The sequence below is a fragment of the Triticum dicoccoides genome, chromosome 6A (genome assembly GCF_002162155.2).
Source record: "Triticum dicoccoides isolate Atlit2015 ecotype Zavitan chromosome 6A, WEW_v2.0, whole genome shotgun sequence".
Lineage (NCBI taxonomy): Eukaryota > Viridiplantae > Streptophyta > Magnoliopsida > Poales > Poaceae > Triticum > Triticum dicoccoides.
This window is the reverse complement of record NC_041390.1, coordinates 182905352-182924077: the sequence shown is the minus strand read 5'-3', so window position 1 is coordinate 182924077 and position 18726 is coordinate 182905352. Positions and strand designations below refer to the sequence as shown.

Genomic DNA, 18726 nt, shown 5'->3' with positions numbered 1-18726 from the left:
CCACGGCACACCTTCACATGGTTATCTTCCTTCGGATCAATGCCAATGTTTTTGATTCCTCAGCCATCCCACAACAAGCAACACATACAAAATTAACATTCATGTGCATACTGATATCGAGATACCACATTTTCTTCTTAGGCAAATGGGGAAGTGTATAGTGCCCCGAATTATGTATGACTACAACCGTCATATTTTCTCTTAGCGCAAGCCATTGGTCGCCACTCTCCATTGAGACACTGAACTCCATAAAGCAACCCCTTCCTTTTGGACAAACTTCATTTGATTAGGATCCTAACACACTTGCTAATAACTGAAGCCCTCAAGAGGAAAATAATATTACTTCCATTTCACAATAAATTGTAAGTAAACCATCCGATGAGAAATTGGTCTAATAACGTACTATCTGCAATTCCAGGATAACAATAACCTTTTCAGAACCTGCCAGGCATCCATGATCCTAGAGAACTCAACATCTTTGTAAATCTGCATGAAAATGAGGTTTGATTCGGAGTATCTCATAGCTCTCACTGACAACGTGAGAATAAAATTTGACTGCAATACCAGTTCCTTTTCCTCAAACAACCATGTGATATTTATCTCCTCACCTCAATTTGTTGCAGCTAATCTTAGATATTTGATTTTAGTAGGACAACAATGTACTCTACACATGTAGCTTCTTTGTAATCGGAACATCAGATCACTACTTTCAAATTGAAGTTTTTCAGTTAGAAAATTGAGTATAAGGTTGCATCACTTGGAGTATAAGTATTGGGCAACTAAATTCGTAAATCCAATAGTATCATGGTTGCAAACCTAGCAACGACAAACAAATATGAATACATGTTTAATTTTTTCATGGTACACACATGTAAAATCCGAACCTATATATACCATATGCAGAAGGGGTGATCTCTAACTATGTTATGTGGGGCCTAAATTGGTTTGGGGAACACACATACATGTTCATGCATTTCATTCCCTTATCTTCTGCAATCAACTGTGAATAGTTCTTGCAACCTAGTTTTCACATCAACAAGAGTTAGAGGCGCATGCTACCACTCAACACCATCCACTAATAGGAAAAAATATTGATAGTTGAAAACTGTATCCCCATATTCATATAAACAAGCGACATGAGCAGATACACTCAAGTGTGTTTCTTTTGCCCATCACTCAAAAAATACTGATAAAAAAGTAAGCAGGTTTAGACAAACCAGTTACTTGTACTTTTTCTTTGATCTAATTTATCATGCCAAAAAATAGAGAAAGATAATTTTGGATTCATGACTCATTGAATAGTATTTAGTGCCTGCTTAAAACAGAAATCATATCAGTTGCAGATATGGACCTACAATGCAGTCGTACTCCATTGTTTAGGAGTATATAAACATGTGCCATTTATTACTTTACATGGTTCGGAGAGTGGAAGTAGTAGCCCTACAGCAATCAGTTGTCAATTGATTTATCTATGGCTAATCTTTGGAAGATGGACGGTGAAATCACCCTGCCCCACATCGTAGTCAGAATATTAAATGAGCCCACAATCACTAACTGTGATCAGCAATACCTGAACAATCCGATGCATCTCATAATCGTAGCAACACCAATGAAAACCGGAATTGAGCTACAGAGGACATGGTTGAGACAGCAATAAACACAAGAAGAAAAACGGGGAAAAGAAAATAGAAAATCGTGATATATTTGAACAATAGAATATGAGACGCCGTCACAAGCACCACTCGGTGGCCAACTGACATCGGAGGACAATGGAGAAGGCATCACCGCAGGCAGCCATACCTGGGCCAAGTGATGCACCGACTGAGAGATGCCTAAGAGAGTGGAGCTAAAAGAGCACTCATGGAGGTGGCCCAGGATTGCAGAGTTGCATTGGTTCATCTGCCAACGCCCAACATAGATGCGATCTCACGGCGACCTCGGTTCGCATCGGCGAGGAAGTCTGCTTAGATAGCATGTTGTTAGTTACCTAAGGTCGCTTTGTCATCCTAAGAACCTTCGCTTCCAGAGACGCCTCCACAACTCGCTTCGCTAATTGCTACACACCTGCATGGGCTGGGCACGACCTCCACGTCGTGCACCTCGTCTGGTTATGTGGATTTCTTCTCGAGCCTATGCGCCGCGCGTCGTCAGTTCATGGAGTCTTCTTCCCAGCTTAGAGCAGTCAACATAACGGACAAGAGCGGCAAGAGCTAGGTCTATGTGCAAGGCGAAGGCGATTGCAGTGGAAAGAGCAGCGGGCGGCTTGGGGAGCCGTGGAGGTCAGCCATCCGCGGTTCCCCATGCCCGCGGCTGACACACACAACGCTCGATGGAACGAAAAGCCAGAGAAATGGAACGGAGAGGTAACGGGACGGTCGCCGTCCCCGTCCGTCGCCGTCACCATCCGCCCCCGCCCGTGCTCCCAATAAGACCACGACGGTCCGACCCCCACCCGTCCTAGCATCCCACCAGCAAGCGAGGCCAACCATAGAGGCCAAGCAGTGGAGCTACCCCTTGAAGCCGGAGCGGAGATGGAGTCGCCGGAGCCGATGAGCCCGTCGTGTTGGGGGATCAGCACCAGCACCACGGGGCGGCGGATCGGCCGTCGGAGACGGCGGCGCTGCGGGCGCTGGTGGACCGGGTGTACCGCGGGGAGGTGGAGGCGGCCCGCGAGGTGCGGCGCCTCACGTGGGCCTCCGCCCGGCACCGCCGGAAGCTGGCGGCCGCCGTCGAGCCGCTCGTCGCCATGCTCCGGTCCGGCGCGCCATGGCTGCTCACGCTGCTCAACCTCGCCGTCAGGGACGAGAGGTACAGAGCCTGCCGAACCCCTTTCCCCTGCATATCCTTTGTTGTGCTCCCTCAGTAGCGACGACGTTAATTAACTTTGCTTCTCAAATCAAAATTGATTAATCTCCATGTTACTCGACGAGGCGGTGGTCAAACCCGTGAAAAGGGTGCGAGGGGCAGGGAGGCGGAGGCGGTGGAAAACAGTGGTAGACCAACTGACAAGCGGGGACATCTCTACTTTTATAAAAAATAGAGTTGGTCATGATAGGCCGTTTAATTTATATCTGACGGATAGGAAGGAAACTATGTCAATTTTGCAAAGAGATAGCCACACTCCTATCCACATTTGCAAATAAGGTTTTTCCTCGTTCATCATTTTCTCTCACAAGATAAACTACTCGTACAAATACATCTTGATGTTCTGTGCAGCGCACGGACATCTTGGTAGTTAAGTGAAAAACAGACGGAATCGATGTGAGCTCGTTATTTCACGGGAGCTTAGTAACTAGAGGGATATGCAGCCGGCTGTTGAGTTTGGTATCAACATCGTGAGAAAAGGAGAAAATAAATCAAGAGAAAAAGGAAAGACAAGACACATGCCTTTGGTCATCAGTTTTTTGTGCGTGTGTTTGTCGTACTGTGATGTGCTCGATCATGTGGGTCGATTTCCAACAATGCATAGGGCGTGGCTAGAAAGGATGGCATTGATGCACTTATAGAGACAAGTAAGAGCATCTACAGTCGCAAGCTATAAATTTAAGCTCTCAAATGTCCGCGGCCGCGTCCAAACGTGCCTGCGGACAGTGATCAAGTGGGCGTCAAATGTTGCTATTTGCAACCACATACCTTATTTTCAAAACAATTAATACATGTAGGGCCATGCACGTCGATCGTCACGTCCGTGTTGAACCGGCGGGTCCCGCCTCGTCACGTGACAAGCTAGTCGACCGGCTTAAATAGCCGAGTCGTCTAGAAGCAACAAGCTTTTGACATCATTACATTCTTTGTTAAGAAGATAGACTGTCATTATAAATCTTCTCTGCTTATCACAGAGAAAACACTGATGTCAATACTGCTCTTTTTGAATCACAATGTGTTGATAAAACCTGACAAACAAAATAAAAATCCACTGTCATTATAGTAGGAATATCAACATATATAAACGAGATGAACTTGACACTAGATGAACAATTATCAGTTGATGAAATGCAATCTAGTGTCAAGTTATCTTGTTCACACAACGAGATTCGATCTATGCAATAACAAAGAAGCTTGCTGCAATCCGTTGACGCGGCTATTTAAGTCGGTTGACTTTCGCTTCGCGCTGCGAGGTGGGACTAAAATTTTGGATGCACAAATGAGAGAGGAAGAAGCTTTGGGTGGCTGCAAGTGGGACCGCTATGACCTGGAGCGGGGTGCCTGGTCGCGTCCGGGCGCCCTCATATCGTCCGTACATTTGGTACTGATTTAAGGGGTATTGATCAGTCCAAACATATAGGAAATAACTGAGGGGTCCGGTTCAGTCAACTTATTTTGACCGGTTACTAACCGGGCAGACGTTCCGAACGTCTAAAAAGCAAATAGGGGGTCCGGTTGTAGATGCTCTAATGCTCTAATCAGAGGGCAAGTTTGGGTCAAGGAAGCACAAGCCGACATTGTCGTGCTTCGCCCAACCTTGCTGTACCACCCGGGCGGCGCTGACTCCTCGTGTCCGCGGATCCACACTGGCTGGGAGTCATGAGAGAGGTCTAGGAAGTAAGAGTAGCTACAACCAAGATCACCTAATTTGGAGTCTATACGCTCGCGAGTGTGTCCGAGCGTGTCCGTTGGCACTGCCCCGACAGTACCTAAATTTCATCCTCCACAAATACAAACCTCAAATACGGATACCCTATTTTATACAAATCCATGCATATTACGTAGATCATAGATATAACATAAAAGCTTAGTAGGTGCGGACATTGGACATGAAATTTGTTCATCCAAAACAGCCGAGCTAGTTCAAATTATACATCAAACGAACATAAAAACAACTAAAATCTAAAATGGCATAGCGACCGGTAGAGTTCATCACTTCTTGGCTGAGCCCTTGCCCTTGCGGTCAGTGGCGCGGCGGTCCATCTCCTCCATGTACGCATTGGCGGTGGGAGGGTCGTCTTCGTCGTCCATTGTGGTGCCGCTCTTCAATGCGGACAAAATGTACCCGGAGAGGCGATGGAGGAGACACCGTTGCTCCTTGGTGTGGCGGTCGGCCTTGGCAGAGCGGTCTCCTTCTCCCGGGAGAGGCACTCGGACGCCTCAAGAACGAGGTAGAGCACCTTTGCGTTCTTGAACTGGATGCGCCGCGCGTCGGTCTCCCCTGTGGGCAACGACCTCGGCATCACCTCGCGGAGGGGCGTCTCTTCTTTATCCACCGGCATGGAGCATGCGCGCTGCCGAGACGAGCCGGGATCCGCCGCAGCCACTGCCCGCTGTCGCTCGTGTCGGGTGGCCTTCGCCTTCGCCTCCGACTTCGACATGAGCCTGCGCACCGGATCCGTGGACACGAGGAGTCAGCGCCGCCCGGGTGGTACGCGCGCCGGAGGGGAAGCGGAGATGATCACGGGACAGATCAGAGTGGCGCGGAGCGGGAAGGGCGACTGCATCCTGCATTCCTACGGCGAGAGGTGGAGGAGCTAGCAGTGAATGCGAGAGAGCTTGAGCTACCGTTAGTGTCCACATGAGAGCGCTCGCCGGCGATGCGGAGCGCGAAGTCGTTTGACGCGTCGGAGCTATATTTAGCGTCCTCCTCCTCCTTGAGACCATCCTAGTCGATGGGATCAGATTCGTTGTCGGGGCGCTCACCAAAGCTGGCCATGGCGGTGGGGAGGGGAGGGTTTGGGAGGAAGCGGAGGAGACAAGGAGAGCGGAGAAGGTGAGTGTAGATTAAGGTGAAACTTGGGTTCTTAAGAAGGGATGGGGTTTTTGTGGGGATGGCTCAAGCCCTAGAGGGCTGATCCAACGTGGCGCCTGCACCCGGGAGCGTTCGGGTGACCTTATATCCGCCTCATATATGGGCTGGATATTGGGGTTGTCAGTCAGTCCGAGTGTTTGGGCCTAGTTGGATGGAGTTTTTGCATCCGGTCACTGACCAGGCAGCCTATCCAAATGTTTAGCACGTGTACAGGGAGTCCGGTCGTAGATACTCTAATGCAGGCACACGCTCCACCTGGCGAGGAATAGGTCGTTAGGAGGTCTGAGCCCATCGGGAGGTCCTATACCATGCGTGGGGCGCCCCGACAGCGCGCACCCTCACGCCCCCGCGCGTGCCTTGTTTCATTTTTCACTTTTACTTTCTTATTTTTTGGTTATTGTTTTATTCTATATTAAAATAATTCTGGATTAGTTCTAGAATTTTAAAACATTTTGAATTGTGAATTGTCAAAAGATGTTCATGAATTCAAAAGAAGGAACATATTTTGAATTTTAATGAACAATTTTTTATGAGCATTTCTCAATAATGATGAACATTTTTATATTTCATGAACAAATTTTGAATTCAATGAATATTTTTTAAAATTATAAACAAAAATTGTATTCAAAAACTTGATGAATATTTTATGAAAATCTATGAACAAATTTGTAATGTTATGAACATTTTTGTAAATCAACGAATAACTTTTTCCTTTTCATGAACATTTTTAATCCAGTGAACAAAAAATGAACTTGATGAACATTTTTTTACATTGATGAGCATTTTTGAATTTGATGAACAAAAAACTGTTCATGAATTCAAAAGGAAAATTCGCAAAAATGTGAAAAGTAAAAAAGTACGTAATTTTAGAAAAACTGTTCATGATTTCAAACAACTGTTCATAGTTACAATAAATGTTTATGAATTTAAAAAAAGATGTTCACACATTGAAACAAAAAACAGAAATAAAACAGAAAAAATCATAAAATCTAAAATATTTTTGCAAATTGAAAAAACAAGAATAAAAATGAAAAGAGAAAAAGAAAATTAAAAGTAAAACAGAAAAAGAACAAAAGGAAAAGCAAAAAATAATAATAAAGAAAACCGAAAGGAAAATAAACAATAAAAACATGTTACGGAGAACCTTCCCAAAACCGGTTGGGCTTGAATCCTGTTAATAGGCCGGCCCAGAGAAACTCCAGCGCCAAGGGAAAATGCTATATGAGACACGTTGCGTCAAGCTGTCGAGGCTTCGCACAGGGGAAGCTCCTGTTTGCCGCGTTCTGCGGCAAATAAACGCCCCGCCGCACAGGGCGCGCCGACTGGGCCGGCCCATTCTGTGCACTGCAAAAACGAGTCTGAATAATAAAGAAAAAGGGTGCCCGCGGTGGCTAGGAATCAAACTCGGGACTACCTGCTTGCGCGACCTCGGTTAGCCAGTGCGATAGAATGGACCTGCCGACAAGAATACAACGGAGCTCTATAAGAAACAAGCTAAGTACTGTTCCAAACATAACACTATTTGACAAAATCCTGATTTTTTTTCCAAAATTTGAGTAATTTTTTTAATGTACGATATTTTTTCACAAACGCAATTTATATATAAAAATGAACAAATTTGAACTTCCAAACATTTTTCAAAAACATGAACATTTTTGGAGTTTGTGAATTTTTTAAAGCAGGAACATTTTTTGAATCTTGAGAGCAAATTTTGAAACAGAGAAGAATTTTAAAAAATCCCAAACAAAACTGCAAGCGCGAACATTTTTTGAATGCGTGAACAAAAAATTGGAATCCAATACATTTTTTGAATTTCGAAAGTTTTGAAATTTTTTGTGTAACAAGAACAAATTTTGAATTTTGAGAACATTTTTACAAAGTCTGAACATTTTTTGGAAACACAAACAAAAAAATAAATATTTTCAACAAAATAAAAAAAGAAAAAAAAGAAAAAGAAATAAAAAAGAAAGAAAGAAAACAAACAGAAAAATAAAAAAAGAAATAACTATAAATGAGAAGAAGAAATAAAATAAAACAAACCAGAAAACTCGGTTCGACAACCTTCTGGAAGGTTCCAAAACTGGCCAGGAACCAACCAAAAGGTTACCAAAACCGGAAAATGATCACACGTGAAAAAGAGCTAACTGGAGTGGCCCAGTTTCTATCGAATCTGTGCGGTAGATCGACAATTCGCTGCAAAATGCGGCGAATAGGGTTTTCCTCGCACAGGGTCACAAGTGAGCGATGCGATCTGGGCCGGCCCGTTCGCGTTATGGTACCTATTAAAGACTGGTGTTTTCTCCGGGTTTTGGGAAACTTCTAGAAGATTCCCGAATCGGTTTTTTTCCTGTTTGTTTTTTCTGGCTTGTTTTCTTTTAGGTTTTTTCTATTTTGTTTTTTCCTTTCTGATTCTTTTTAAAATTTTCGTTTTTGTTTTGGGGCATGCTACACGTCCACTAGCTGATCATTTTAATAGAATAGCCGGGTCACGAACCGTCAGATTTGCTGCATCAGGCGGCCGGGTGCGCCCCATCATTGCAACACAGGTCTTATTGCAGAATTATTTCTGCAACATATGTCTTGTTGCAGAATTATTTTTGCAACATAGGTCTTATTGCAGAATTTTTTTGTAACAGTTGTTTTGTTGCATGTTTTGCAACTGAGTTTTCGTTGCAAATGTTTTCTATAATCAAGGTCTTGTTGCAGAAAAAATTTGTAAGAAAAGTTTTGTTGCAAAATTTAGACTCGTCATAGGCCATTGCAACACTACACATGTTTCAGAAACATAGCTCCTGGTGCAAAAGCGCATTCGAGTGCGGGCTCTCACTTGGACACGTGTAACGCAGGGGAGGTGGCGGACGCGCCGCTGCGATCCGCCGGGTGATGGTAAAATTTTCCCTTTTGTTTTTATCTTTTCTGTTTCTTTCTTCTTTTCTTTCCTTTTTCTATTTCCTTTTTAAAAATCACAAATTTCAATAATGTTTAGAATTCATTTTTTTAATTTTAAAATATGTTCAGGGTTCTTAAAAAAATGTTTGTGTTTGAAAACAATGTTCACAAATTTTAAAAAATATTCGTGTTTTCAAAAAATGTTCACAAATTTTGGAAAAATGTTCATGTTTTCAATAAATAGTCACCAATTTTAGAAAATGTTTGCGTTTTCAAAGTGTTTGTAAAGTTGAAATTTGTCAGATTTTCAAAAAATGTTCGTGTTTTAAAAAAATCGTAAATTTTAGGAAATGTTCGTTGTTTCCAAGATAATGTTCACAGTTTGAAAAATTGTTCTTATTTCTAAAAAATCACACTTACAAAATAATGTTTGCAATTTTTCAAAATGTTCAAAAAATCGACAAAAATGTTCCATTTTTTAAAAAAATGTTCGTGTTATCGGAAAATCATTAAGTTATTGAACCATTTTCATATGTTTTTTAAAAGTGTTCATGCTTTCCAAAAACATTTTCGAAATTTGAAATGTGTACTTTTTTAACGAAAACACATTAGCAACAGTACTGCTAAAGTTTATTTCACTCACCAGCAGGATGACTGTACGAGATGATAGTTCTTAAATTTGTGTGCTGACCACAGCGGAAGGTCCAGAGTTCAATTCCGAGCACCGTGAATTTTCCTTTTGTGTGTTTTTTACGCGACATGGCAGGAGCGCTCGCCCCAAACGCCATCGGTAATGGACCGGAACAGCACACGGGGCATTAAGTGCAAGTTTGTTCCTTTTTTTTTCAATTTTTGTTGTTGTTTTCTGATTTCAGTTTTCACTCTTATTTGTAGTTGCAAATATTCTAATATATATAATATAAAAATTGCTTTACATAAATTTTTAGTTAATTACATATTTTTTAAAAGATATATAAAAAATATTAACGTGAACAAAAAAATTAGCCATAAAAGAGAATTTAATGTATACGAAAAATGTACAACGTGTGTGAAGAAACATTAACATCAAAACATATGTTTGAAAAAATGTTAATAATATATTGGAAAATTGAAAATATTAGAAAGTATATTAAAAATGTTCCCGATGTATAAAAAACAAGTAGACATCAACAATAAATATTTTTTTAAAGATGCCAATCATTCATTTTCAAACCTGTTAAACATGTATATAAAAATGTTCCTCGTGTATAAGAAAAATGGGCAATGTGTATCAAAATATAATTTTGAAACAAATGTCAATCATGTATTAGAAAAATGCTAGAATGTATATACTTTTTTATATGTATACCAAAAATATACAATTGGTATGAAAAATAAAATAGGCATTAAAGCATATATTTGAAAAATAAATAAACATGTATTTGAAAAATATACATGGTGTATACGAAAAATATGTTGACTATGTATTCAAAAAAGTTTTTAAAAACATGTATGAACATAAAATTGTACATGTATTTGGAAACATGCTAAGCGTGTATCAAAAAATGTTTAGCAAAAGAAGAAGGAGAAAAGGAGTCATGTGTTAAAGGAAACTAAAACAAAAGGAAAAATATCAAAGAAACAAAGAAAACTGTGAAGAAAGAAAGAAACGCGAAAAAACCCAGTGAAAAACGAAGAAAACCAGTGAAAACAATTAAAACCAAAGTTATAAAAAACAAAGAAAACCGATGAAAAAACAAAAGGAATTGAAGAAGAAAGAAAAAACAGAGAAAAAACGAAGTAGAGCAAACCTACAAAAAAAATTAGCGGTAGCAAACCCACAACTAGCAAACTACAGCGAGGCGCAGCAAGTGAACCTACCTAATGGGTCGTCCCATATCCACGCACCCTTCTGCGAGAGGAGCTTCCACCTCACAGCAGGTGAGATATAGCTATCGCCGTAAGCACTATAGAGGACTTCTTTGCATTGCTATGATGTATCTCAACAATTAAGCCCATACATCAAATTAATAAGACATAGCCCATTTCGGCCAAGCTCAGAGGACGCAGTAAAAATGTTGATAGCATGGAAAAAAATAAGACAATAGTTCACCACGGACAATAGAGAGGGCCAAAAGACAATGCTGATACAACCGCACCAAAACTTCAGTTGGGAGAATTATGACAACAAAAAAGGTTATTTATTTATTTATATAATTACCTGCAACCGAAAGCATTTATTAGTTATCAACCATGACAACCTTCAAGCCCACCATAATAGAACAAATAACTATTCTTTACTCCAAGAGGAATGTCGCCCAACTTGTAGCAGTTCGGCCTATTCATCAAAGGGACCATGATGCTTGGAATAGGATCATGAGCACTAGCATTTGAGTCGAATATCTTCATGTTCTTAAAGTATGCGGCTTTTCTTTCACCTTCCATGGGAAAATGCCCGCTGCCCATTGCCGGCCCTCTGCCATTCCTTGGATAAGTCGCAAACCCAGAAAATAATACTTGGGGTGCAATACCATTCAACTCCGGGCAAAGATCTTTAGGAAAATGCCCTAGGAAAGAAGGCCTCTCTAGGTCGTCCCGGTATAATACCCAGTTTCCTGTATTAGGGTCCTATAATTTCAATACAAAAGATAAACAAAATCAATTACTAGCAAATGGCTTACACATATGCATGGGTCAATCCTTGGGTTTTCAAATTAAGATTCAATGTTGCAACGGAGGATTAGTCACTGCATCCACCTTATGTACACAATTTGAAATACTTTTGGTACAAAGATAGCGGTTAACATGGTAATGGGTACATCCTAAAATCGTCCATTATGCCCAAAGACCATAAAGTATGTAGCTTTTCTATATATTCTTACGTTGTTTCTTACATACTTCAATGGAAGTTAAAGGTAGGGTCTCCCTTTCAACCCATTGCAAATAGAAAATCCTAAAGATCCAGATGCAATGTGTAATTTTAATTTGCATTACATCGCTAATTGAACCACAAATATATATTGATCCTATTAACATATATAATGGGGGTAGGCTCATGCTATATTTATTCATATGTGATATTAATATGTGCCTAGCTTGAACTAGATTTTTCATTCCTTTCTCTTGCAAAATCTATACATTATTTTGATATTTCCATGGTTTCCTCAAGATTATAAGGCATGATTGATAATAGCAAACTTCTTAATTATATCAAAACTTTTTGAAACCAATTTGAGGCTTACCGTGTGTAGGCTAATTGTGATGTGGTGATCTTCTCCATCATATGTTGAGGGAGGACCAACTGCTTGACCCGGAACAAGTGCAGCTCCTTTAGCAGGAATGAATCCGCTGCATTTTAGGTTATAGTATCCTGTTGATTTATATCCATCCCTCTAAGTAATGGTAAAAATAAAGAGGTTGTTATGAGTTTTAGTGTCCTTGATTTTTTAAAGACTCGCACAATGAAAACGAAATGGTTTGCACTTACAGTCCAAAACGTAAAGAAGCGAACATCACTGTTGTTATACAGGTCAGGAAAAACCTGAGTGAAAAAACAAAATTAGAAAACTGGACATTTCGTAGCAGCATGTACATTTATATGGTTAGTTCATTTTAGATTTTACATGAAACCCGGCTTCAATTTGGCTGAGCATGCGTCCAAATTTTCCACCAACAGATATGGATGCTCCAGATTCTTGAGAATGTTTTTGATTCGGGTGAGCCCACACACCTATTTTAGCTCGGAGACCATAGTATTTTCCTATTTGTGTCCTCCACACAGCTACCTGGCAATAAAAAAAGTTTAAGTATATATACTTGATAATTCAAATGGATGAATATCTTATCCTTTCTAGGTAACTAAAGGTTTTGTCCCTCCTATCTGATTGGAATTGCACAAATAGGAAAACAAATTAATCCTTCCATTGGAATAGCATATGTTGCTCCATCCTTAAATTGTGGTGACTTACCCCAGAAACAATGTTATCTTGGTATTCTCCAGAAGGAAATCTGTTCCTCCTAGACAAGTCAAAATGGTGTGGCTCCACAAGAGTTGCGTGCTGCAAAAATAATGTTGTTATTGTTGAGATAATATACAAAAGTTCACAATATTATTTTCACACGAAATCACAAAATTATGTGATAACATGCTTTGAGCATCATATATAAGTTTGTGGCAGTTAATCATAAATTTAAAAATATTGTAGTTAATTAGATTTTTGTGACGCACAAATTTAGTGTCCATAGATGGTTAGAACAAAGAGCCACACATTCCTGAGTGCTCAATAGTTTCGATGTACTGAGAGAGAGAGAGAGAGAGAGTAGGGAGGTAGAAGTCCCATTATTTTATCCTGTTGAATCGCTAAAAAGTCACATGTGATGCAATATTTTCCTCAAATTGCACCTTGACTTGGATACAAGGAACTGAAGAGTCGAATCTTTGGCTAAAAATAATTTTGTTCAAAAAGTTTCAAGAATAATATTTAGAGTGTTGCTCATACTTTTATCTCGGTTAGTAGATTGCCAGGTGCATCTATCAACGCGGCTAGACGAACGTAGTAGGTTGAATTCAAGAGGCATAGAAAGACAACTATTACCACAAAACCCATTGGGTGTTTGAAACAATCCTTTCTTTTGTAAGAGTTCATGTGTTCTGTTGGGATACATATACAGGATCCTCATACATAATTTATAGACGCGAGGCTACATACTCTTGTCATCATTTAATGTTGGCATCATATCTTTAGTACACCACAAGGCATATTCAAAGAAAAAATATCCTCAGCAATAGTACATTTATTGCTTTCTATTCATAATGTATATTCTTCAAACACAAGTGGTAAGATTTGGGTTCCTATATTGCCAATACATTAATGCTTCCAATGAATATACGCAATAAGTATATCGTGATACAGACAATACATTCAATAGTAGATATACAATTTCCATCTGTCCATTTTAACCACATATTCTATAAATAGTGGTTTTTTGTGAAATAATAACATTGCTCGGGAAACACCTGTGTATTTGGAAGGGCCTATTTGGTGCTCGGGCTCAGCTGAGCCCGAAATCCTATGCGTCTAATGTTGCGTTGGGATGATGGAAAACAGGCCTGACTCGTCAGAGATCGTTCGCGAGAAAATCAGGATACGAGGGAAACAATGCGTTGAGCTGGCCCACTTCCGTATGCGCAGAGGCGCCCACGTGACTAGTCCGTCTCCTTATTTCCCCAGGCCGTGGAACATTGACATCTCTAAATTCCTGAGCAAAGGTCCATAATGTTAGTCTCGAAATTACTAGTTGAGAAGTACTCGTTGCAAAGATCACTTCAACTCCCCTAGTTGCGACAAGTGGCGCACATGCAGCGCGCCACTTCTCGCAGCTTGAGAGTTTCCCCTTTTTCCGTAGATCTGTTTATTCAGAACGTTTTATCTCTCAAACCGTGCGTCCAAATCTCTAACCGTTTTCACCGTTGGATTCTCCACGTCGAGATCTTCAAAACTAGATCCCATGTTGATAGGTTTTGACAGACTTTTTTTCACGAAAAAAACCGGATGAAAAAATCGAACCAAGAGCATGGGTTTTTTCCCTTTCCGAAAAAGGCACGCCCGTGCCTCTCACGAAATCACAACCGTGCCTCTCGGGGAAGCAAAACCGTGACTCTCACGGAATAAAATAAAGAGAAAACGCGTTTTTTCCTTTCCGAGGAGGCGCGGCGGTGACTCTCGCGAAAGCACAACCGTGCCTCTCGTGGAAGCAAAACAGTGACTCTCGCGAAAGGCAAAAAATGCGTTTTTTTCCGTTCCCGAGAGGCACGGCCGTGACTCTCGCGAAAGCACAACCGTGCCTCTCGTGGAAGCAAAACCGTAAATCCGGCAAAAAAAACAAAAAACGCTTTTTTCCGTTTCCGAGAGACACGGCCGTGACTCCCGCTAAAGCACAACCGTGCCTCTCGCGGAAGCAAAACCGTGACTCTCGCGAAAGGAAAAAAATAGAAAACACATTTTTTCCTTTTCCGAGAGGCGCTGCCGTGACTCTCGCGGAAGCAGAACCATGACTCTCACGAAAGGAAAAAAAACAGAAAACACGTTTTTTTTTGTTTCTGAGCGGCACGGCCGTGACTCTCTCGAAAGCAAAACCGTGCCTCTCATGGAAGCAAAACCGTGACTCTCACGAAAGGAAAAAAACGCATTTTTCCGCACAAAATTTTTTTCCCCAAATTTTTTTATCGAAAAGGTAAGAAAAACCAGTGGAAAAACCAAGACGTTGAAAAAACCCGTCTAAAAAGCTGAAAACGCACGCGGAAAAATAAAAATAAAAAACAAAAATCGAAAGGAGCGCCCAAAGCGCGACACATGGCGAATGGCTGAGAGCGTGCCAAGTGGCACTGATCATTTCGAGACTTCCGAATGAGCGCTCGTTAACTAGTTGCTCTCTGTTAGTCCAGGATAGACCGCTCTGTTAGTCGAAGCTTGATCAGACTTTTTTTTAGAAAAATCTTTTCTTTTCTACTAGGGTCCAAACCGTGTACCTTGCTGCGCTTGAGCAAGCGATTCGGAAATTTGTGAATGCACCAACAAAAAGTCTGATCAAGCATGAGTTGGGATCAAGCTTGGACTCCCTCAGCGAGGCATACAACTTCTACAACTTGTACTTGTGGGAAGTGGGATTTGGGATAATATATGGTAAAAGTAGATTCAACATGCAGAAGACAAAATCAATGAAGGAAATTGTGTGAGGATGTGAGTGATGTGATCTTTATCCCAAACTGCACAAAATGTCTAACTTCTGTCAGTGCGTTCTAGTGAATTGGGTTATCTTTGCAGGGAAATACTGAAGCCGAGAACAACCGATCTTGCAGATGTGAGTGCCCGATGCTGACCAGTCTCCTAGGAGCGGCAGAGAATAGTTGGTTTATAACAGAGCATCGTGAGAAACATAACCACTCAATGTATCTGACGATGGGGGAGAAAGTACATTTGAACCACATGCTCATGGTAGACAAGTTTGAAAATGCCTGGACTATGTTGATGGAAAAGTATAATCTAAAACAGCACCCATACATGATAATCTAAAACAGCACCCATACATGACACATGATATATGAGATCAGGACCAAGTGGGCGAAGCCTTATTTCATGAAGGTTTTCTGCGCAACAAATGACAAGCACACAGCGCAGCCTGAGTGCAAATAATATGCTGAAGATATATATGCCTCCTGCCAGTCCGATGCACATGTTTGTGAGGCAGTTTATGCGGCTCCAGTTTGACCGTGAACGCGATGGAAGCTATGAGAAAAAAAAGAACAATTATTGTAAGTCTGTGTCTTCCCTTCCCTATCATTTGATCAGGCGTTTCTTTTTTGAAAGATCCAACAATTGCTGGCGTTTCATTGATCATAGTAGAAAGTAGCGGGAAAACAACAATGGTGATGAAGGTCCTAGGATCAAAGTTTTAGGGTTTGCCACACACGATCAAACCCCTAGAACAAGGGGGGTTTATCTCTCAAGGGGGGTCCCCGAAGGGGCTCTCAATGCATGCAGCTCCAGTGGTTCTCCATAGCTCGATGCTGTCTTTTATGCGCTTGATGATTCTTGCCGCACACGGCAGGTGCTGCCTGAAGGTGCAGTGGTTTCTCTCTTGCTATATCTCCCAGCAAGCAAGCCAGCACATCATCCGCACTCCCTGTCTCCATTGGTGGGGGGTCTGCTCCAGTATGCCTTGTACGATCATGGTGGAACTGTCACAGCGCCAATTCTCGGCCTGGGAGAGGGCCGAGCAACCGTGCCACTCTCCCAGCTCAGCCCAAACCCGTCCGAATTCCTGGCAGCTCCAGAAGAGGTGGCGCGAGGACTCCAGGTTTCTGACGCAGAGTTGGCAGTAGTAAGCATTGGCCCAACCTCGCCGCTGAAGTCTGTCATTGCACCAGAGGTGATCCTAGAGAAGCAGCCAGGCGAAGATTTTGATTTTGCCAGGCGCCCAAGCCTTCCATAGCAGGCGGTCGAACTAAGTCGCCGTTCTTCTCTGGAATTGCACCAAGTAGGCCGACTTCGCCGTGTACTTTCCCGAGCTCGCTCTGCTCCAGATGAGGTCATCCGGCACCGCTGGCTGCAGCTGCGCCTTCGCCCCCTGGAGCAGGCGGTGAAGGGCGAGGACGTCCGGCAAAAAGTGGTGGTTGTTGCCGTGGGCGAGGCCGCGGATCCACGTGTTGTCGCTGAGGGCCTCCCGCACCGATTAGTTCTTGCGCCGTGAGTAGCTGAAAAGCCTTGGGAATTGCCGCGGGAGGCTGCCCTGGCCGATCCATGAAGAGAGCCAGAAGGAGGCCCGAGCCCCATCGCCGATCACTATGCTGGTTGTCGGAGTAATTGACCACGGGTACCCCGAGGACGGTAAGACGATATTTCAAGACATCGGGGCTAGCAAAGCCCCTCAGTCCGACTGTCCGGCCGCTCCTGCCGGCTCCCCGTCCGACTACTCTGCCCCGCCGGCTGCCGACTACGCCAACCAGCCGGTTGCCGACTGCACCAACTAGCCGGCTGCCGACTGCAGCCCGAAATGACATCGACAAGACACCGACGAGACGGCCATACCTTGGACGAGATAACTGTACAACGACGATATCATCTACAGTGTATCTGTCCCTGGGCACTGTTTATAAAGTGCACCAGGGACAAAGAGGCATGCACATCATGTACATGGGCATGGTGCCCCATGCCCACTTGCCCCCCACGCCACTACCTAGCTTAGGTAGTAAGCTACCACCATGCCTATATAAGGCACCCATCCATCCATTCACCAAGGAGGCCACGCCACATGCACGAGGCCGGCCACAATGGCTCCCCCGGGCGTCCTCACACACTCCACGCATGCATGCATGCTAGCTAGCAAGCAAGCTAGCTAGCGCACACATATCCATTCAGCCTATCACACACTTGTGCTCATATGCATATACGGGATCAGATGCACCTGGCACTGATCTCAGATACAGCTCCAGAAGCACTTTGTACTGCCCGATGTACACCCCAGATAGATACACTCAGACATGTAGCAGTAGCAGTATTATCTCTCCGGAGAGCTCCGAAGCTGGGTAAACCACCGCGTGTTACTCGCATACCCGCTTCCGGTCCTATCAACAGCAGTCTTACCCTCACACTAAGCCCTTGTGGCATCTGTCGACTCGCAAGCCCCCCGTGAGAAATACCACGACAGTTGGCGCCCACCGTGAGGCGGTACTACTACTATGCTACCACACTGCTGCTGGTTTCGCTGTCCGGGCGGGACCCTTTTTTTTCATCGCCTCCGCCGCGGCGTTGCGCCGTCTCTCCGGTAGCGCTCGGGGGCTCGACATCGACCCGCCCCCGGAGCGGCCGCGAGGGGTGGCGCGTCCTCGCCGTCGGCCTCGCCTTCTTCACCACCACCTCAACGCCGGTCGTCTGTCCGCGCACGCACCGCGCGCGGGGCCTCTCTTCGGTCGTCCGTGTCCGTCCACGCGCCGCTCGCGTCTACTTTCCTCCGCGATTGCACCTTGCTCCGGCCGACACGCGCGTTCGCTCCTCCCCATATTATCTATGTAAGCTAGCTAGATGTAAGTCATGCAATGGTCAAATCATACACAAGCCGCATATGCCCTATGCTGTACGCAACCCATACATCGTTGCTAGTCAATGGCCGCAAAACCATACACTGCCCACGCAAACTCGTACAGTGGCCGGACGAAACTGGCAGCGCACGCGCACGCCTGCGGGGCCTGCTTGCACGTCGCTCGGCCTCCGTGTGCCTGTGCGCGTCGCTCGCCCGCGCTGCTCCCTGCCTTCCCTCCCTCATGCGCTGCTCCGCCTGCTGCTGCTGTGCTGCTGCCCGAGGCCTGCTCCGCACGCACAGCCATCCGGCTTGCTCCGCTGCCCGACCGGCTCGTCCGCCTCCCTGTGGTCGTCTGCCGTGGTCCCTCGTCGCCGCCAGCTCGCCGGGCTCCCGAGCCGGCTCCTCCGCCCCCTGCTGGCTGCAAGCAGGCCCCGTCAGCACGCGCCCGCGCCGGCCCGCCGACGGCCCGTCCGGCGTCGTGCTCGGCCGCCTCCGCCCGCATTGTGACCCCGCACCTGGCTGCATCGCGCGGTCGTCGC

General features: G+C 43.9%; 1 protein-coding gene across 1 annotated transcript; it reads left to right on the top strand.

The window, feature by feature from the left end:
• Window positions 1–2300: 2300 nt before the first annotated feature.
• Window positions 2301–15895, top strand: LOC119315786. Its single transcript, XM_037590271.1, has 3 exons — window positions 2301–2363; window positions 2576–2808; window positions 15433–15895. The coding sequence occupies exons 1-3, from the start codon at window positions 2301–2303 to the stop codon at window positions 15485–15487; spliced, it is 351 nt and encodes a 116-aa protein (XP_037446168.1). The 3' UTR covers window positions 15488–15895.
• The last annotated feature ends 2831 nt before the right edge of the window (window positions 15896–18726 follow it).

What these genes read in the sequence shown, in the direction of transcription:
- LOC119315786 (XM_037590271.1), top strand. Translation starts at nt 2,301, where the DNA reads ATGCCCGCGGCTGACACACACAACGCTCGATGGAACGAAAAGCCAGAG. An exon ending in CAGAGAAATGGAACGGAGAG is followed by an intron (nt 2,364 to 2,575) that starts GTAACGGGACGG and finishes TTGGGGGATCAG; the next exon opens with CACCAGCACCACGGGGCGGC. An exon ending in CTCGCCGTCAGGGACGAGAG is followed by an intron (nt 2,809 to 15,432) that starts GTACAGAGCCTG and finishes TTATCTTTGCAG; the next exon opens with GGAAATACTGAAGCCGAGAA.